This window comes from Vigna unguiculata, chromosome 3 (genome assembly GCF_037176805.1).
Source record: "Vigna unguiculata cultivar grain cowpea cultivar isolate G323 ecotype 2 chromosome 3, ASM3717680v1, whole genome shotgun sequence".
Lineage (NCBI taxonomy): Eukaryota > Viridiplantae > Streptophyta > Magnoliopsida > Fabales > Fabaceae > Vigna > Vigna unguiculata.
The window spans coordinates 54,361,488-54,383,609 of NC_140794.1; the positions used below are offsets into that span (position 1 = coordinate 54,361,488).

The window sequence follows — 22,122 nt, forward strand, 5'->3', positions numbered from 1 at the left end:
TGGTGCATCATTTTAAGGTTTGGAAAATAATAATAATTCTTTTTCAGTTGCATAAACAGCACGCGAGCCCTGGTTGGTTGGTCCGCAATATTTGTTTATTTAAAAATTGTGACGCAGTGTGTATATGTTTTGCCCTTTCTTCATTATATTACTAAAGAAATAAAATCTGTTGTTAAAGCTTCCTCGAGAGAGGAGGGCCCACGAACCGACCGTAGGCAATACGATAGCGACACATCTCCAAATACAGCTTGTGGTATAAAGATAACATAAAAAATGACATTCTTGGAGTCTGCTAAGCTAAGCCGAACTCGACTCCACCAATGGCTTCGTTGGCTTCCAGATCATTGCTAGTGGCTCCCAATCCGTTATGTGGGTAGGCGCATTTGGAATGTTCTTAATTATTTCGGTTAAGTGTAACTTGTCTAAACTTTTTTGTATGTATTGCCTTTTAACTCTTTTCTTTTAAGTATGTGAAAATACTAAAGTGCAGAATGATTTCATAAAAGAAAAGTGTTTTTATATTTTATTTTACCTATAGATAATATTATGTTTACAATTTTTTTTAATTACAAAAACGTGTTTTTCTTTTAAGAAGATACTACTTTTGATTCGTATAGGCTTAAAAAATAAATGTGTTATTAGAATAAAATATAATTAGATAATATATATATATATATATAATCAGTTTTTTAATTATATATATATATATATATGTATATATAATATGAATATTATACATAAAATATGAGGTGCAACGTGTTGAAAACAAAATATGGGTTCAAGGAGAGTGACGATTAGACTTAAGACATGTTCTTGTATTCTTTTGGGAGGAAGGATTAGAAAGAGGGAGAGGAAGAAATTGAAAAGATTAGAGAGTGAAGTTACTCTTGTTTCTTTTAAGAAATTCAGAGGTGATTTCATTTCATAGTGGATTAAGGAGTGAAATTTGTGAAAATTTGTGACTGAATTGACCACGTGACATATTAAAATATATTTAATAGATAAAAAAGATAGATTACCAAAATGTCCCTATTCTTATACATAATATAAAATTATATATAAATAATTTAGAATTATTTTTATAAATTTTATTGAATGATTGAAAATATAAAAAAAAAATTATTAATAAAAAAATGAATAATACAATATATTTTGTATAAAAATAAATTTAATATATAAGGTGGAAAATAATTTACTTACATGGGTAGTGTCACCCTCTAATCTCATCATGGATAGTGAGATTAGATTTTTAGTAGATCTCCTAATCATATCCTTTCATCACTTGTATCACTTCCAAAAGAACACGCTATTCACTTGTTAATCACGCTTCTTATTCTTTGTGAATAGTACATCCACCCAAAAGAACAAAGTGTTAGAATGTGTTTGTTTCTTAAGATGAATTTAGAAGAGTGAATTTGCGGAGAAATAGAAGTGAAAGTAGAGTTATTTGGATTAAGAGGAAGATGGTAAAAAATGAAATTAAGATTTGATATGAAAGTTATTGAGTTGTGTAATAAGTTTGATAGAATAAAAATTATTTTAAAGGATACAATTAGATGATTATTTTTCTTTTATTTGTTTCCCAAAACGGTGTTTTCTAGGAGGTTATGTTTGTAATTTACATATTTGAAAACTTGCATTTCTTGATTTTTCTTCGCATCTTTGTGAGGAAATGAAAATGGTAAGTCCTCTCAAATTCATCCTCGCATATATCAGAAATCATCCGAACCAAACACATCCCACCCACTTTTCTTTCCTTGTCTACAGGACATTTGTAGAAAAACACACACCATTAGGGAAGGTAATTGGGTGTGTTCAACAAGTAATTGGTGGGAGGGAAATTTGGTTAGACTTGTAAAACACAACCAAGTAGTGAGATTTTTGGAACACATATAGATGAGAGTGTTAGAATTTTTGGGTTTTATATATATTATTTAAATGCTTTAAATGTGTTAGCTAGGGTCATTATTTTATTGATTAAAATTATAAAGTGGTATATCAATATTAAGTTTATGACTAAAGGTATAATTGCTATAAATTGTTACTGTGTAAATACCCTAAATTAATATTCTCATTTGATGAGAGACCATGTTTTCGATCAAAAAGTGAAATTTAAATTTAACTAAACCCTACAAAACCAATTTGTAAGATGAGGTTTTGCACCCATTTATATACTCTAAATTAGTTTTATTTCTAATCGATGTGAGACTTCCAACACACTACCTTAACGTCGAGGTATATACATCTCGAGCATAAGACTTGTTAAGAATATTACTTAATATTTTTTTTATTTAAATTGATTTTTAGAAAATATTTCAGTTTTAGAGATATGTTTCAATTTTAAAAATTAGTTATTATTTATTTTAGATTAGGAATGAGATATTTTAAATATTTTATACTTGATATTTGTTATATTTTGCGGTATATCAATAAAATACAATAATATATTCCTCCGTACAACATATTACATATATCTCTTATATATTTCATATCTCTCATATTTTTAAAAGCCCTGAAAATCTCAACAAAACTAAATATTAATGGATAGTCTGATAGCAAATGAAATAATATATCCAACCAAAAAAATATTTCTTAATAACAGGTGATCCAAAAGCCAAATAAATGACAAATGTTGCTAAAATATGCTTCAAAGGTTCCAATACCATAAGACAGTATCTCCTCTGCAGTATGGTGCTGCACTGATAAAGTGAATCCAAGTTCTTATCTTGGAGCAAACACGAGACAGAGAGAAAGAAGAGGAAAAAAAACTTTACTATTCATTAATTAGAAAGTTGATACGAAAAGTTATTTATAATAAACACTGAACAAAAATAATTACAAAGGTCGGTTATAACTGAGGGAAAAGAAGGAACAAAGTAGAGTATAAATTTTTTACATTTGAATCAAACCTAAACTAGATCTACCCTTCCATAACCACCCATAAATTAAAATAAACTTTATTTTTGTTGGAATTAGTTGTTAAGTTGGTAATAAGATTATAAGATTTTGGGGTGTGGAAATAGAGCATAGGAGAATGATAGTTGTGCATGCCGGTACGTTAAGCCATAGCAGCCGTCCGGCTAAAGTGGGAGGGAAAAAGCAAAGAAAAGAAATAAAAGGGTATGATAAAAGGTAAAGTAAGAGAGTTTACAGTGCACAATGGTTTGTCTGTAAGTTGAAACTAGCAAAGAAGTGAAGCAAAAGTCTCAAACGTTATCCAAGTGTCATCCTGTCCCCACCATGCCATGCCACCATGGCTACGCGCTTCCCTTCCTTCCACCTCCATTAATATATCATCAAACTCTTTATTTCTATCTAGATATCACATTTTATTAGTTTCCCTGAATATTAGCCCGAAAGTAATGGGAGGAACAAGTGGAAGGCACAGCAGAGATAATGATTGTTGATATAGACACATTATTGTTTCGGTTCCCCACGTTCAACTGGGGATGCCCAACTCCTCAAAAAGCGTTCTATAAAAATTGGAAAAAGCTCTCAATCCCTTTCTACATTACCATCTGCACCTGCCATCTTACTCCAACATTCTCTGCCTTATCCCACACACTCTTCCTTATCAATAAACTTTTCCTCACCATCATTCTTTTCATACCTTTTTTATCTCTATTTTTATTTCAATCCATTCATGTGTTTCTAAAATTTTAACATTTCTACAATAACTTTTACTTTCTCAGAAAAATTCGGGTAAATTAATTTAGTATAACTATTTGACATCGAGTTGTAGAACTCACTGTTCTACCTTTCTAATGCATTAGCGAGAGAAACTAGGAGTTGTTATTTTATATTCCTCTGGCTAAGATTCCATGTTTGTAAAGCCTGGTCGAACATCTTGCCACCAAAATTTACAAATTTAGGTTTATAATATTCTCTACTGCGGATGTGTTTTCAATGGAGTGAAGAAAATAAATGAGAAATATGAATAAAGAATGAGGAATATATTGAGGAGTTCAACTTTAATTTATTGATAGACCTATCCTTAAGACAGATTTCTGTTTGAAAATGGGCGGAGAGATAACCAAGTTATCATTAATGGAGCCTGAGAAGAACAATATGTGATCCCTACCGTATTCTACTTAAAAAAATTGTATGGGTTGAAGAAACATTTAGGACTCTCAATAGTTGGTTTTATAAGGATTTTACGTGGTTTTAAAAGACAAAAGGACAATATCTTCAAGAAATGTTTTGGTTTGAGTTGATTCCTTGATGGCATTACTAACGATTTTCTTAGAAATGAATTTAATTTGTGTGAATATAGGCATTAGTTTGGTCTCCTATGTGTTCATATATTTAACATCTATAACAATGAATTAGAGTTCTTGAACCTATGTCTACAATATAGTTGATTGAGTTATAATTTGTTTGTTAGTTTACATAACTATGTTTAACTTCTATTTATGGTATGTACTTTATATCTTGAACTGTAATTTGCAATGTATTCTTTATACAAACCCTTTTAATAAAAAATTTGAGGGTGCTTTCTCTTAAATATGACATTATTTTCTTCCTAGCTCTTATAAACCTTTGATAACAATTGGTTGATAATCCTGAACTACTAGACTTTTGGAAGTCAATAGAAAATTATGTTTATCACTATAAAAAAGTCATTAAATAACAATCAATTTTAGAGACAAAAAATAATTAATCACTATACTAACTAAAATAATCTCCATTATGAATAAAAAATTATAATTGATTTGTGAATTAAAATCTAAATTAATCTTTAATATTAGCTACCAAGAATTGTCTAAATTAGTTTTTAATAATAAATTTTTAGAAGGTAGAGGAGGAGGGTGTGACGGGACGACGACAACAAGTAGGTGTCGACATGGAGGTTCGCTTGTGGCAAGGAGATGCATCGATGAGGTAGATGAATTTCAGTCACATAGAGAAATATCAGATGATGGTTGCTCGGGTTAAAGAAGGAGGTGAAGGAAGAGGAGATGATGGTGTTTACTTGGGAAAAATCCGTGTATTTCAAGATAGGTTAACAATACTCCAATTTGAGAACTAAAAAGCATAATATAGTCTTTCAAAAAGCTAACAGATATTCTCTAACTCACAATATACTAGTTCTTCGTAGATAACTCCAACTTCATTGCTAGTATCCCATCAGCTCCTCCTAAATATGTTCCTTTATATACAAAATATATGTTTGATCGCAATAATAATAGAAACTAGAGATAAAAAATGCAAGGGTGAGCTAAATATTACAAAAAATAATCTATAATTGAAAAAGAAAATTAATTTTTTTTCCAAAATATTAAAATAAAGTCAGTTAATTAAAGTTCAATCATCAAACTATAGATAAATCTCTAGACTTTGGACTCTTGTTTCCGAAAGACTGGTATATTGAATGGACTCATGAGACTATGCATCTGTCATACTGACCCTCTTCTCCTCCTTCTATACAACAATAACTCAGGTGGAACATCATATATCTCATCCAGTATAACTTCACTAGCTCCTTAAGTATGATAGTCTTTATTATTGTATTATTTGCTATGTGAAGTCTCCTTCGACTCTCACCACCTAGTTATTATCCTCTATATGAGATTGATACTTGTAGAATCAAGATAGTCTCATATCACAAGTCCCCTACGCTTGACCTTATCCTAGATTAGCATTTCTCTTCAGAAAGCTAATGTGACAACCATAACACACTAAACTTTCACATGTAAATCTATGTTCAAGAGACACTATTTATAATTGAATTTGTAATATGACTCTACAATAGACATTATAGTTTAATGTTTTTTTAATAAAAATATTCATTCTTTCTATTCTTCACAAGTTGTACAGATATTTGTACAAAAATTTAAATGTACAAACAAATAAATTTTTGTACGGTTAAAATTTGTAATTTTGTACGAAATTTATTTTTATCATTTTTTTAACACATAACACAATTCAATGATAAAATATAATTTATGACAAGCAAAGAAAACCATTTGGCAATATATAAACTGTTACGAGAAAGAGGCTCTTGGATGAAAAACTTATTCATTTTTTGTTGTTTTCTTATTCATGCCATCAACGATACAATATACAGGCTTATAATTTTTGTTTGTTGTACTCTCAATGACTATAAACGGTAGTACATTAACTACCCAACGACTATAAATGGCTAGTATACTAACTACCAACAATGGCTATAACATTTATTATGTTTAAGTTTACCTAACATAAATCACCTCTACTATAAACAAAACTTCACAGTGTTACTATCTACGGGTAAGGCTACAAAAAAAATATTTTCTCTGGAAGTTTAGAACTTCCCCATCACTTCATATTTTTTTCTCATTCCTATCCTCAAATTACAACATTTACATGCATACAACATTCTAATAAGCAGCCCAATATGTCATATTCATCATTATGACGTCAAATTTAACTAACTCATCTCTATATTCTTACCGTATAAATAATTACACTTAAGTCATGTTCCAAAACCACTCACCAATTCAATAGGTTTTAAATTATATATTTTAACTGAAAATTTTCTAAACCACTTTGCTACTCAGAAATCCATAATTTCACATAATTAAAAGTCTCAATCAACTTCACACTGCGAATCAAAATACAAAATAATTTCATATATTTCTCCTGTCTAGGTCAACATGCAACTACATATTCCTACTCCAATATCTAAATTCAACAATATGACTTTAAATTTTGAAAGGAATTTAGCTCCTCTTACCTTGTAGAATACACTTATCATGTTCTTTCCCATACCATACATGCTTCCACCACTTAAGATTGTTATAACTATACAACAAAAAAACTCAATCAATGATCAATGCATGATTTTAAAATCACAGGGAGATAAAGTTTTATTTAGGAAATGAAGAAAATACATGCAGTTAAGGAAAACTACATGTATAAAAGAAAAAAACATATTGATTCTACAAAGATGACAGAAACTTGAACTTAGCTTAAGATGAAACTGAATTATATGGTACAACCCTTCAGTAACCACTTTTATGACATTGAATCTTCAAGAAAACAATGAAGAAGGTCCATTTTTGAGGGAGAATAAAGAATGATGGGAGAATCTAAATTATGGGAATTGAAATGGGAAGAGGTTTTTAGTTTCTGAAATAACCCTCTTAAACCTTTAAACTTTTAGTATAGAAAAAAAATATACATAAAATGTTAATTTCAATTTTATTTATTTATTTATTTTTAGGTCTCATGGAAGGAGGATGAGTTGGAGGTGTTGGTGATGGCGTGATGCGACACCAGTGAATAGGAAAGGAGGAAGAAGATGAAGAAATAAAGAAAACAAAAGGAAAGGAAGAGACCTAGTCACCTATTTTATTGATGGAAATAATCGATGATTAAAATTTGTTGGTAAGTACCGACAGATATAATCAACAAATTTGTGATTGTCGATAATTATCAACAAATTTTTGATTGTTAGTAGTTCGTTTATAAATTATTACTATTACCAACCAATTAAACACATGCATAATACAATTTTATTATAATGACATTTTAATTAATTCTTTTTAACATTTTAATTTATTACTTTTCAATACGGTCGATTACCATTAGTTATACCAAAGTTGAAGAAGACATATGTTTTCAAGAATCATGTTAAAACAACTTAATCAATTAATCCTATAAAATTAATTAACTCACAAACTTATTGAGATATAAGGGTCACCTTTAATTAATTATACTTCAGATTGTAATCTCAATAATATTAATGAAGACGAATAATTGATTATCTTTTGTTATGGACTATATATATATATATATATATATATATATATATATATATATATATATATATATATATATATATATATATATATATATATATATATATTAGTATTTTGGAATTGATTTTAAGCCTTGAAGGTATTAATTACACTTGCTTTTAAATATTATATACATTCTTCAAGAAAAACTCCAAGAACTATGAGAGTTTCTTATCAAATATTTTTAAAAAATTCTAGTCAAAAGACACTTTGGTGACATTATTGCAGTTTCTTATTGTTCTTTCAGATTTGGAATATTTTTCATTTTAGATGACCTTTTTTATTGGTTTTTAATTTATATCATATGCCTAGGCTAACGTTTTATTTAGTAAGTCTTTGCATTGATTGTATTTCTTGATAGGTTTTTCAAAAAGTTTTAGTTCATATATCGAGTAATTGCATGTCTCACATGTGGTATATAGTTGTAATAAAATATTATTAAGAAAGTGAAACCAATCTTTTTGAAATTGTGATGATTATAAATAGATATAGAATGGAGAAGATTTAATTTAACTTTTAAGTTATATTATTATCCCAAAAGAATAAAGAAAGTGACATCATATGTATCTACTGGTCCGTTGCTGTATTTGTTAACATATTCTTTTTTTTTATAAGGGTTGGGGCAACCCTATTGTCCCTATTTTCAATTCATATTTTTTATTGCTGATAAAAAAAAATATCTACTGGTCCGAGTTAGGTTGAGACGTATCAGATAGTTTTAGTGTTTAATCCTCTTCCTACTCTTCAATTAACTAATCCTCTCCACTACATATATTGAGATAGATGTTCTCTTCCAATGAAGGTGGTGTGACCTTGACAAAAGAACTTGCAAAGATACTCATAACGTTCAATATTCAGTCTGTCTTGCATTTTTTTTTTTGTGAACTTATATATCAGCTCGTATAGTTTGTCCTGCATTGTTATTCTTAAATATCACACAAGAAAAATTAAAAATTATAATACGAAATTGATAAACCCACATTTTAATTCTAGTAAATTATAAATTATGCAAAATAGAACTATGTAAACCGAAGAATTTAAATGACCAACCCTCTGTACATTTTTTCCGAGCAAACTAGAAAACCTCCAACGTAATCAATCTATCTCACGTTATCATACCTCCAACGAGAGTGATGTGATAATTCAAGATAATGCCTAAAATCATAACCTAAAGGTCAAATCCGTATTGGTTACTAACTAGGGGTTGAAAACTTTTGTTTGTGATCTTTAAATGGAAATTGATTCAATCTTGTTTAAACTAAACAACGAAATTCATTTCACCTAAAATCGGGTTGAATGGGTTCATAGATCAACTTAAACTCATTTACACTCTTCATACTATAAACTACAATATTATATCACATTTACAAGTATATATATATAACTTCTACGCATGATTTTCCGACCTATACCTAAAGGACATAGCTAGGGTTCTTACAAAAAACTACTATTATATGTTATTTATTTCCATTATTTCAAATAATCACACCTTTGTGACCATATGCTATCTATACTCATGATTTTAAATTCGTCATCGAAGCAAATAGTGACAGAATTAATCATTTGTAGTTATATGTTGTCTATACAATGGTTTCAAATCCATCAATAACACAAACAAAAGGAAAACGAATATCAGAAGAAAAAAAAAGTTTATAAAGGCACTTTATGCATTATAAATTTGGCAAGAGATTTATCATCATTATTCAGCTGGCACACGTAAGATAGATTCCATTAATTAAATATAATGTGACCAACTAAAAATGGAATTACTTTTGGTGATTATAACTGCTGTTTATTCCACTAAGGGGGAGAGTTTTGTGTAGAATTTTGTAATGAAATGAATGCACCTCCTACCTTACACCTCTTCTAACAAAAACTTGTATTATTACAGTCATAATTAAATTAAACAAACGCCCCCAATGCATGCCGATAAAGATTTCAATTAAAGACTACCCACCACACTAAATTTTTCCCATCACTACAATACAAGTGCTTTGTAAAAAAAAAAAAAGTTCACCATTTAACCTAATCCATATTACAAGTCCAAATAAGTTAACCAATTTCAAAATAAATGAACATTTTTGACACACAATGAATCAGTTTTAAACTTATTTTTATAGAATATATTTTTTAGAACTAATTTTAATCTCATTTTCCTCAAAAAAAGTTCGAAATAAATTAAATCAGTTTTTCATAGAAAAACGAAATAAAAGTGTTAGGAATATACTTAAACGAACTTTTCTATAAGTTCTTTCTAAAAATAAAATTGAGAAAAAAAATTAAAATTAAAATTTCCATATAAATGTTTTTATATAATTTTTAATTTTTAACTTGTGTATTTTTGTTTGTACAAAAGTTGATTTTTTTTATTAAAAATATTTATAGAGAAATTTTGTTTTTTAAAATATTTATAATATAAAAAATATTTATTCACCTTTAATTTTTTTGTAAAGATTTCTTTTGAAATATATATCTTAAAAAGTTGACTTTAAATTTATATTTGTATTGAGGTACAAATTACGCCGAAACGTTGTGAAAAAAAGTTTGTAAAACAATAAATTAAAAATTAATAAAGTAAGAAGAATGAAATGAATTTTGTGTATTAGACTTTCTCTTTATAAATTAAAATATTTGCTAGAAAAAAATAAGAGATAATAGGTTATATGTAAAAGTTAATCAAATGTTTATAATTTTAAACATAAACAATAAAATAATGTAAATAATAAATAATAATATTAAAATTTAAGATAGTAATAAAAAATAATTATAATTATTAAAGGATGGTAATAAAATTATAATTTATTATTTAATTGAAATTCATTTATAAAATTTTTGATGATTAAATATGTTTTTAGTTCCTAAATTTAGATGAAAAATTAAATTCGTCTATGTTCTAAATATTTTGGTTCTTAAACTTGTATACATTTTGATTCCTAAACATAAAAAATGAATGAATATAGTCTTTTATGTCCACGATGTTAATGCTTTTTAAACTTGTTAAACAATGTTAATGTTAATATTTGAGTTAAAATTTGTCAAAATTATGTTAACAACTCAAATGTCATCCTGAGACTTGTTTGACATGTAAAAAAAGTTAACACGATTGAATTTGAGGAACTATTCATTTTTAAAGTTTTAGGACCAAATTGCATAAAAATTTAGAACAAAGATAAATTTTAATTTTGCGTTAAAGTTTACATACTGCAAAACATATTTAACCTTTTTTTTATAAAAATAAAATTAATTACTTCACTCACAAACTTTTTTTTTATTTTTATTATTTTTTTCTTAGTTCAAACAACCTAAATCTTACCTCTATTTTATCTCAAATCCATTTACTTTTACTCACTTAAATCTATTATCTGATCCAAATTTAAGCTTAACTCTACATTTCAAAAATAAGATTAAACATTAAGATATGTAATTTAAATCTAATTCAATCTTATATATTTGTAAAGTAAAATTTAATTCACTTATATTTAATTAATGTTAAGTGTGTGAACAAATTTATATAATTAACTTGAAGAAATTAACTAGAGCTAGTTCACTCGTATACATTTAATTAAAGTATGTATGTTTTATTTTAAGAAAGACTTAACCTTTTATATTTACTAAAGTTAAAATTTATTTAAATAAAAATTATAAATAGTTTTCAGATATATTATACTATTTAACTGTTCTGGCACGGAAACACATGCACAGCATCATGGATCGTTTGTTGGCAAGTGCGTGATGGCTAATAATTACAGATATCAATGCCTCTTACTTTTTGGAGAAAAAAAAATATAGTAGTTAATTGTTTAAGGTAGCCAAGCGACTAAAATAAAATATTTATTTACAATATTATTATTATTATTATTTTGTTTTCCGCTGGGAGTATAAATTGTTAAAGTGAAAATAACCGAAAAATAAAACAAAGTAGAAATTAGAAGAGTTTGTTTGAATAAGAATTAGAAGGTTTGATTAAAATGAAATATTTTACTAACGATAGATATTTCGGATTGTTTTGAATTGAGAATAAAGAAATATGTTGATTGAAAATAAATTGGTAACGTGGAAATACGTTTGCTGAGTCTAATTTAAATTTGTGTAAAAGTATAAATACAATTTTTTATATAAAAATCTTGTAATGTGTTGAATGTAGTAAAATAAGGAAAAATGGTGTTCATCAATTTAACATTTATATATAATTAAAAAAAAAATGAAAGATGGATACAACTTTTAGGTGCCTATAGCAGACAAGTTATAATTGGATCTTATTGTTTGCTTTCAATTGGTTTGCCTCACATTAGAGTCCGCCTTCACTAATGGGCTTCTCTTTTCTTTTTCCCCCTTCAAATTCCGCATCTAAAAAACCTTCTCTCTTCATCCCTTATTTCTAATCTCAATGACAAACTTTGCTGGAGGATTTTCAAAACAAAAGTTTATTAGGAAATGCAATTGAAACAAAATACATCCGACATTGTTAATAATAATAAAAAAAAATGCATTCGACACTGTTAATAATAAAAAAAAAACTCGTTAAAATTAGATCAAATATATCTCAAATTATCATTTGTTGGTCAATCTGATATGAAATATTATTTGAGGAAACAGTTCTTTGCACATATGTATATTTTAAGTCCATATGTGTTGAGATGTACATTTGTATACATGAGTCTATATGTGCTGAAATGTACGTATGTGTATGTACATCTATATGTCAAAGCCCATATGTACCGGAATGTATATTTATATCCTTAAGTTTAGATGTAGATGTGAATTGGACCAAGATGTACCTGTTTCTTGTTGAAGCTGAGATGTACTCATCCCTAGGTGGGGTTGAAATGTACTCAACTCCCCTATACACCAGCCCTAGGCTCGTTAGGAATGAAATGCTACCAAAGTTTTCTAATGAGCACGACTAGAAAAAATTAAAGTGTCTTTTGTAATATCATTGTATAAATAAACAAAGTGGATAATACCTCAAAAATAAAATAAATATTCCTAACAATGTTGTCGACCGGACCTGAATTGGTAAAAAAACCCAAAATTTATCTAATAGATATGAAATAAATCCATGCTCTATTTTCAAGTCCATAAACAAATTATGGTATGTTATTAAACTCTTCCAGATGAATTTTTATTTGACAGCAAACATGATTAACAAACCAGCATCTTGTCTGAACATTTTCTTTATAGCAATCGTAGAGTGGCCATGGAGCATATCCGATCTTTTCTGTTTATTTTAAATTAATTTTTTATTAATATTAATGATTAATAATGTATTCAGTGGAAATGAACAAAATATATATATATATATATATATATATATATATATATATATATATATTTCAAAACGAAATGCAATGGTTTTAATCTGTTTTTCTATTTTGCCTTTTTTTTTTCAGTTTATACATTTTAATTATGTAACACAAATATCCAAAATCCAAAACACCGATTGATTCTTTTTCTGAGCAAATGAATCCAAAATCCAATTATTCTTTTTCCAAAAGTTTATCAAACTTCACTTGTGTTTATCGTCAATTCTCAATAAATTGCATCATAGGTTGATTTTTTTTATTATTTTGTTATTATATCATATAATCTCACACACTACTAGGAATATCTTGCTTCCTCTGTATCTTCCCAAGGTAAAAACTTGTAAAGATAATGCCAAAATAGGAGTAAAACAATTGAGGAAAACCAAGAATTCTTTTAAACATTAACAGACCAAATCTTGCATCATTTCATAAAAGACATCATAAAGAAATATTTGGACCATTGACAGCTCAGCCACTTACTCTTTGTCTCAACTCTCAAATGTCTATCTGCAGACCTTAATGCTTTTCCTTTATATCATCGTTGGTACAACTATAATGACAACAAAATTACTATGTCAAGTAAATCACAGTTTTCAACCAACGCAGAATAATTTGAGTTTATATAAAAGGGTGATACTCATGAGATGAAAAAGTAAGCCCTCATTTGAAACTCTCTTCTTTGAATACTTCTTCTGAGAATGGTCAGAAAGTCACACAAGAATTCGACGCGTGTAGTCTTGAGATTGGTGTGGTGTTTTAGACAAGGAACCAATAAACTGTGTTTATCAAAGTTGGAATCCAAGTATGCTCAATTGGGTAACGGTTCAACAGATCTACCAAAGGGACATTTGACAGTGTGTGTAGGCGAATCAGAAGATGAGAAGCAACGTGTTTTGGTGCCAGTTACTCACTTCAATCACCCCCTTCTCGGAAAGCTATTGGAAGATGCAGAGAAAGTTTACGGCTTCGATTATCCTGGTGTAATAACCATACCCTGCACAATCTCTGAGTTCCAGAGAGTTCAGAACATTATTGCCACCACTCCAACCTACAACAGGCCCCTTACAATTTGTTGTTTCATCAACTGAAAACTGAAAACTTCATATTCTCAACTCCATTCATTGGAATTGAGATTTAGTTTAAGAGTTTGTAACTCAAATCTCTACTCTTTACTATAAATAATAGATGTGACAAATAATGTAATTAAGAAAAAGAGATAAATAAAAAAATAAGATAAAAGAAATTAAGCAGGTGAATGCATATAACTTTTCTTAGACCAATACTCTGGTGTAGTAGTAATAGTTCTTCTTCATACATGAAGATCAGGTTGAAGATCCCTTTGGAAGGAGCTTATAAACCACATCACTAGAATAGTTCAAATCCTCCTTCTAGTATTTTACAAATATGTATCTCATGTCTTTTTATCCTTAACCAAAAAGTTGATTAACAAGGCTAGGAAAAATTAATTATAATTCCTAGAATAATAAAGATTTTTTTTAATTTTAAATAAATAGTTTTTAATGAACAATCCAAATAAATATTTAATTAACTTCTCTTTTATGAAGACAGTGCATTGCAGAACTGGAACAGTGACTGGAATTGAGTGAAACTGTGTAACTGTGAATGTAATTTGTAAATGCTAGTTACTTAAATTGAGAACGAAAATGCTTGAGAAAAAGAGGATTTAGAAGAAGAACCGATATTCATTGCAGAGAAATTTGGAAGAGAACTTTGGAGCTCCAATAATCACAAAAACCAGAGAAAATAAAAAACGGGAAACTAGAAAAACTAAAATGTCTGATGATCTTTTTTCTGAATAAGATACAAGTATTTTATAGATTAAAAACTATGATGAAAACTAAACAAACAGTTCAGAGCAGGTTACATTACAGTCAATACACCAACTTCAGCTTACTAACACCTAATTATTTCTACAAACTAATCAGCTTACAGGTTTCCAAGTTATATGTCTCTTCAAGTTTCCAAAGCTTCAACTGTTTTTAATAGGTAAGAACAGGTCACTGTAGCCAAGTTTCCTCTGATTTCTTCTTTCTAGCCTGTCATGTGGTACTGGTCCAGGAGGTTGCACCGTGATCATATGGTTCAACTCAATTACCAGCCACTCAGGTTGCATGTAAACAGGTAATTGACTCTTCAAGCTTTCACTGCCTCAACTTTCCTTCACAGGCTAATGCAGGTTGCTCTTGCTTGTCTTAGCTGTCCAATTAACTTCCAATTTGGTTGCTATAGGTTGCACATACTAGTCAAGTTCAGTACCTCTGCAAACTGTTCCAATTTTTCAAAATTAAACAACAATCAGCATAGAGTTATGTTCTTACACTCAAATTAAATATTTAAATATGGAATGCAACACAAAAAGAATCAACTTAATTGAAGTTTTGTAACAAAAGTTATAGGCCAAACAGTCAAAAAATGTCATAGCCGCCAAAATGCACTTTTATGCTTATTCACAAAAAATTTCTATCTATCAAGTTCAAATTAACACATTTTAAGAAAAATAACATTTTATCTGGAAAAATCAATTCAAATCTAAAACAAAGAAATAAGAACAAAATACATCCTATGGAAATGTAATTAGCCTAGAAAAATATCAACAAATGGGTTCCCAGTATATAATTATCACAGCAAATGTCGAGGTGCTTAATATGATGTGTTATATTGATCTGCTGCTGCTCTCGTATCTTTTCTTTAGGGCTCATTAGCTATTACCTCATCATTCCGACAAGCTTTGACTTTCATATATTTCTATATTCCGCAGCTTTGATTTTCATATATTTGTATTCTTTATGTAATTAGTTTTTTCATACTATTGCGAAAGTCCATATAATATGTATCCTGCATAATTTAAACAGTCTGGACTAAAAATAACCTAATAAAGGTTAGAACCATAGAAAACAATCGTCAAACAGTAAACTTCATGTACTGATGTTTACACTACATAAATTGTTTTTCCTGCACTAATCACTATGATTTAAAAGCAGTAATCACTACATCTTATTTCCAGTAAACTGGTTGTCTTGTGCCAATAAATTGCACTTGATGCGACAAGAGAATTGTCTGGGCCAGTAAATTGCACTTAAAGCAACAAGAGAATTGTTAGATACATAAATTGTTAAATACATAAAAAGTACTATCATTTAGAAAGTCAAGCAGTGCAAGCTACAAGTCTTCAAATTAATTGAATTTTTTGAGGTACAAGAACTCAAACTAATTAGCTTTTCTGATATGAAAAGTATGCCAGAGTACCGTTTCAGTATGGGCTTGGTGTTCTGTGTTCATTTTTTTGTGTGTGTGTTTGATGTTCAGCAGAAGCAGAATTCATGGCTGCAGCTAAAACCATATATCAAGTTAAGAAGTATTCTAACTGATTTCATTGCTGCAACTAAAACTATAAATCAAGTTAAGAAACATTCTGACAGACTTGGGACTGAAGCAAGAACACAGCATAGAGATGTTTGTTGATAATCAAAGCTGCGATTTCAATCTCAGTGTTTGCAGATATATTTACAAAATCATTCTCATTCAGAAGATTAGAACTTCTAAGAAAGAATCTTGAAATTTACAATCTCCAAGACAAGGGGTGCTGAAAGAGTGCCAATTTTAAATAAGTCAGATTAGTTCTTTTTGTTTTAGTTTTAAATTATCCCATTATCTGTGGAAACTCCTAAAATTGAAGAGGATTATCCAATATCTTTAATCTATTATTCATTCATATGCTGTTCGGTACTTGCACATTTGTTCATACAATTACCAAGAGTAACAAAACTCGATAATATGTATATTTTAATCTTCCTTACGAAGTTAAACATATGTTGCTTGTGATTAATTTCATGAAAGGATAGCAACAGATCATACTAAAAACTAAGATAAGAAAGATGTCCTGGATTTGAAGGAATGGCTTTCACCAAGATATTAGAGCACGAAATATACTAACTAAAATTGTACTTATTTTATGTAAAGGGTATTATTACACTTATATACACGACCAGTATAACTACTATGCTATTGGGCTACTCAAGTTATACAAAAAACAAATTTGATCTAAGCAGCATAAACCAGTAGTGAGAATGCAATTCAGAGTATTACATTATCAACCGGTCTTTGTGTGCACAGCCCAAAATCAAGCACTGTATCCTATGTTTGATGGATGTAATTGGCCAGCTTGATAGCCACCACAGGCTGCCACACACGCATTCTCCATGGAGGTCTCAGAAACACCACTGTTGCATATGTTGGCGAATGCTCGCATGTGTTTCATTCCATACTGAGTCAGAGACCCACAGTGAGTTTCAAACACCCGGACCTGCAACCCCAAGTTGTGTATCAGTCATCAGCTAATAATAATATTTAAACTGATGTTTCCCTTTTGTGGAATATGTATTGGACAGGATTGGTCCAATCTCTCATCACATGCATTTTGGTGAGTCTTGTGCATGGATCACACCATGTGTGGAAGAAGTGATAGAAGAAAATTTATTTAAGGAAAAGAATACAAATGTGCAATGAATGTTAACAGAAAAAAGAAGACTTAGTTATTTTCGTTTACCATTGATTTTAAGCATGTCCAGTCATCAACAAGGGGAAGACCGGGAGTCCTCACGGATTGTAGAACAGAAGAAGCTTTTCCCGGTCCATACAACAAAACTCCAATCAATTCCACGCTGCCATCTAAGTGTTTCCTATGCTTCACTGTCTCCGTAATCTGTTTGAGGATGTCTGTCTTCTTTTCTGGCTGCTGGTTTGATCTCTGATACTGTGAAACAAAACCAGTTTTGTAACTAGATGTGTTATTATTACCATAGTAACAGTGTTTTAGCAATAAATCTGATTACTTGAAAGTGAGGACGTAGAGAAATCTATGAAGGGGCATACCATTTGCCACATGAAGAAAAGTTCTGCATCTCTCTGGTTAACAACTTCCATTTTAGCTTCTAGTCTGTTGTGTGGAGGGAAGTTCACAGTGGCAGGATCAAAACCTTGGTATAAATAAAGCTTTTCATCTGTGATGTTGGCATCACCATATTGCATCACATGTGAACCCATCCCGTAGTCCTGAAGATTTGAAGTCCTTTGTTTTACCTGCACAAGAAAAAATGTTTCTCAGTTTTCTTTTCCCCCAATGCTAATATTCAAAATACACAGGAGTGCAATTCATTTAAAATTTCTTACCGATTGGTATTGTTGTGCCACGGATTCTCTTTTCAGATTGTGACTCTCACTGCAGAAAATTTAAGTGGAAGTCAGTTTCGCCATTCAAACAGAGTGAAAGTTAACATAATATCATCAATCCCTTTGTCACTAAAAAAATTCAAATTTTGGCGGCCATTACAATTTACTTTCAATGTCATCAAAGGCCAAAACAAATAACAAAAGGACGTTGACCAAAGTGAGTGAGGTGCAGAACTTTAAGTGAAAAAAAGCCTTCTTTTTTATGTTTATGATGGGTTGAAGTTGAACACAAGAAAAATGTATTTATACCTGTCTTCCATCCAAGCAACGCTGTACAAATCCCCCAGGCAAGTGATGTATTCTGGAGGAGGAGAAGGAATCATTCCTGGACAATAAGTTCCCCAACTATTCTCTTGGGCATTCGATGCTGTTGTGACAAAAATATTCAAATCCTTGGGTATTATACCTTCAAAAATGCTCCCACTTTCACAAGCTTCCACGTATATCACCTACATCGCCACATCGTAACTTTTTCACAACTTAATTAAAGTTATTGGCATCATTTTCAGTCATCATATACTTAAGAAATGAATTTTTACCATCTTCTTGTAGCCTCCAGATGCATGTTTCTTCTTCAAGACATCCATAAAATCCATGGCATAAAGGTAGGGCATGTTTGGCATCCCTACAATCAAAATAGAAATCACAAAGCTATAATGTCTTTATCTAGTATAAACATAGTTCTGGTTTGAACAGTTTTTTGCCCTTGCATAATTTTACTTCATATAACTATGTTCAAATACTGTATACCTCAATGACTGAATTCTGAAGCTTCATAATTTTAGAAACAACTGAAAAAAAAAAATGAAAAGCTTAACTCACCAAGAACTCCTGGACCTCCATGATCAGAGTAGTAAATAAATATTCTATCTTCTGGTTTGCTATTAATCACCTTGCCACTTCCTCCCTTCACTTTACTCTTGTCCCCAAGAAGAACGGCGTAGAAGTTCCGGGACGTCACATTCTCACCAGTGTAATCCTAAAATAAATTAAAAAATAAATAAAAAAATCAAGGGACAAATTCAATGAACAGAACACCACAAAAGAAGCGATTTTCTAATAGTATAGGTAACAAATCCTTTTCTATTTACACCAAAAACAAGAACAAAAGGTAACGATTCGTTTTCTATTTGTCACTGTAATGATTAATTTGTTTAGACAATGAAGCTAGTGCCTTATGAATTGACCATTAAAATATTACTATTAGAAAAATACCATCAATAGTGATCGCAAACTTTAGACATCTAATGTCTATCAACAACCCAATAATTGCGTTACCAGTGTCCTCCCCTAATTTATCAAATCAAACATATTAGATTTTAAGTTACTCCACCACCATCCATATGCCAAGTACCACAATTAATTAAGTCAATTGTTGCCAGCAACAAAAGTTTCATACGGAGTTTTATTGTTCTTATCTTCTTCTTAAGAAAAAGTTTATTCCCGAGTCAAATGGAAACTTTCTTAAACTAATTTCTTATCAATTAAAAGATAAAACATTATTTCAATATAATTCTCATAAACATGAATTTCTTACTAAAGAAAGCTGCTTGTGAAAAATATTCATCAATTATAAAGCATTTTCTTAAAAGAAACTCTTAAGAAAAAATTTCTACCAAAATAACATTTTTATTAATAAAAAAATAATTAATTATATATATAAGTTTCATTAGACATGATCTAATATCAACGTCGCTTTCCATAAAAAAAAAAAAAAAAAAAAAAAAAAAAAAAAAAACTAAACTAGGGATGCCACACCTAAGAAAAACTTAAGACTTATATGCTCCAACGCACAATCAGACAATGACATAAAAATGTTAAATCTTTTTTTCGTAATTTAATTTCTGTTTCCCACAGCGACTAGGTATGATTAAATGTTTTTGAAATACTTTTTTTCCACCACACTTTTTTTTGTGTTTTTCCATTGATAACCATACACGTCTCTCTTCTTTCTAAAAGTGAGAAATGAATGTTAATATAGTACAACTGTATCTCAAAGACAAAAGACTCGCTTAACTGATATGCGCGTTTTTTCTTTCAAATATACAAGCATCATACAATCCGCAGACATGTTGCACCACCTTATTTAAAAAAAGAAAGGTCGAAAAAAAAAAAAAAGTTTTCCATTTCGAAACACGAACATGGAAACCTTGGCAGTTGTTGAATAATTGAGAAAAATTAAAGCGTGAAAGTTTGACAGGAGCCAATTAATTAAGCATTAGCGGAGCTAATCCCACTAGAAGTACAAAAATAATTAAGTATGTTAGCTTAAATAGAAAATGACCTTAGGAACCCCAGCATAGACATCTGGACCCTGAGGATGGTTGATGATGATTCCAGGTCTGGGATTCAGGTCGTGGTTGGCTATGTCGTCGTACATAAACACCACAATGTTTTCTTCTTTCACTCCACCTTTGATCAGCAACTGGTACGCGTGGCACACATCTGCCTGTACTTCATCAAACCATTAGTTAAAAACAAAACCAATTAACTCATTATTATCTAATTTTAGAAATCGAAATAAACCAACTCACTTGATGCCTGTAGTTTCCGTAACCGTTTGAACCGGCCACCAGAACCGCCCATCGCGTTCCCACTTCATCCGAGTCAGCATCCACCGCTTCGCTGGGTAACTTTATGATCGAGCCCTGCTCCCTCCGGTTGGGCCTGGCGCCTGCACCCTGCACTCTCATCAGCGCCACCAGCATCCACGACCAAACCACGACGCTGCAGCACGTGGTTTTGCTGAGCAGAGAGCGTCGAACGGCCATGTCAGTGAAACGATGAATTCCGTAACAGTTCTGAGAAGAAGTGTGGAAATTTGCAGAGAGGTTGGTGAAGCAGAGGAGTGTATATTAAGGGACTGAGGAGGTTAATGACCCTATGGCATGCAAATTCAGAAGATGACACGTTACAATGAATTAAGGGTGCGTGTCTTGTTGAACTGCCTCTGCCAGAATGGTGTGAATTTGGATGCAGGGGTTTACTTATGTCTCTCACTCACTCTGCTCTCTTTTTCCGGGAAAGCGTGCACTTTCTATCAAAGGCATGGGTCTCTCTCTCTCTCTTGCAGCTAATCTATTTATATTCACTCGGTTAACCTCGGTTTCCACCGTTAACATTATTATACCAATACATGTTGGATTCGTGAAAGCCAAGTACAACATAAAAAAATACGCTTCAATAATTGGATCTATTTATATTGGTTTTTCTAAAATAGTCTCTGCAGAAAAAAAATGTTTTTATCTTTCGTATTCTGCTTTTAATTTAATGCTTTATTTTTTGTTTTAAATTAGTTTTTTATATGTGTAATAACAATTAAGATGTAACACACCGCCAAAATAAACTGATGAATATTAATAATATCAATGTTATTCGAAAGAAGGGTAAAATATATCCTTTTATAATATAATGTCAATAAATATAGTGTTTCATGATTCTTTTACATATATATATATATATATATATATATATATATATATATATATATATATATATATATATATATATATATGTGTGTGTGTATTACGTGAAGACTTCTAATAATAACTTATTTTTTAAAATTAATTTATTAAATTTTAGTTTTCCGATATATTTGAGAGTGTTGAATTTTATAGAAACAAAAATAGATAAATTAATATTTTTAATAATATAAATAAAATTACATAAACTACAAAGAGAAATAATAACAAAAACAGAATGTGACTGTATTCAGATACAAAATTATATTTGAGCTTAAAAGGTAAAATGATTTATTTGTTAATTCAGCGTAAACATTTATAATTTTA

The 22,122-nt window shown here is 29.9% G+C and overlaps 1 protein-coding gene across 4 annotated transcripts; it reads right to left on the minus strand.

Moving 5' to 3' along the window:
• Positions 1-13,461: 13,461 nt before the first annotated feature.
• BETA-VPE (beta vacuolar processing enzyme) lies at positions 13,462-21,393 on the minus strand. Of its 4 annotated transcripts, none has more exons than XR_014993457.1 (11): positions 20,869-21,393; positions 20,619-20,783; positions 19,157-19,313; positions 18,874-18,959; positions 18,584-18,783; positions 18,275-18,323; positions 17,978-18,184; positions 17,652-17,858; positions 17,192-17,408; positions 16,352-16,429; positions 13,462-15,370 (listed from the first exon to the last, which is right to left on the minus strand). XR_014993457.1 is itself a non-coding variant. In XM_085670721.1 (10 exons), the coding sequence occupies exons 1-9, from the start codon at positions 21,103-21,105 to the stop codon at positions 17,226-17,228; spliced, it is 1,491 nt and encodes a 496-aa protein (XP_085526847.1). In that variant the 5' UTR covers positions 21,106-21,393; the 3' UTR covers positions 13,462-15,370; positions 17,192-17,225. The 4 variants fall into 4 exon arrangements, 2 of the variants coding, with proteins under 2 accessions (XP_085526847.1, XP_027918860.1); XR_014993456.1 differs by having other exon boundaries at positions 16,352-16,435; XM_085670721.1 differs by lacking the exon at positions 16,352-16,429.
• Positions 21,394-22,122: the final 729 nt, after the last annotated feature.

Excerpts from the sequence above, each read along its gene's own strand:
- BETA-VPE (XM_085670721.1), bottom strand. The coding sequence starts at position 21,105 with ATGGCCGTTCGACGCTCTCTGCTCAGCAAAACCACGTGCTGCAGCGTC. Across the intron at positions 18,185-18,274 it reads TGGCACAACAATACCAATCG|GTAAAACAAAGGACTTCAAA; the intron begins GTAAGAAATTTT and ends TTTCTTGTGCAG. Across the intron at positions 17,859-17,977 it reads TTTTCTTCATGTGGCAAATG|TATCAGAGATCAAACCAGCA; the intron begins GTATGCCCCTTC and ends TTTGTTTCACAG.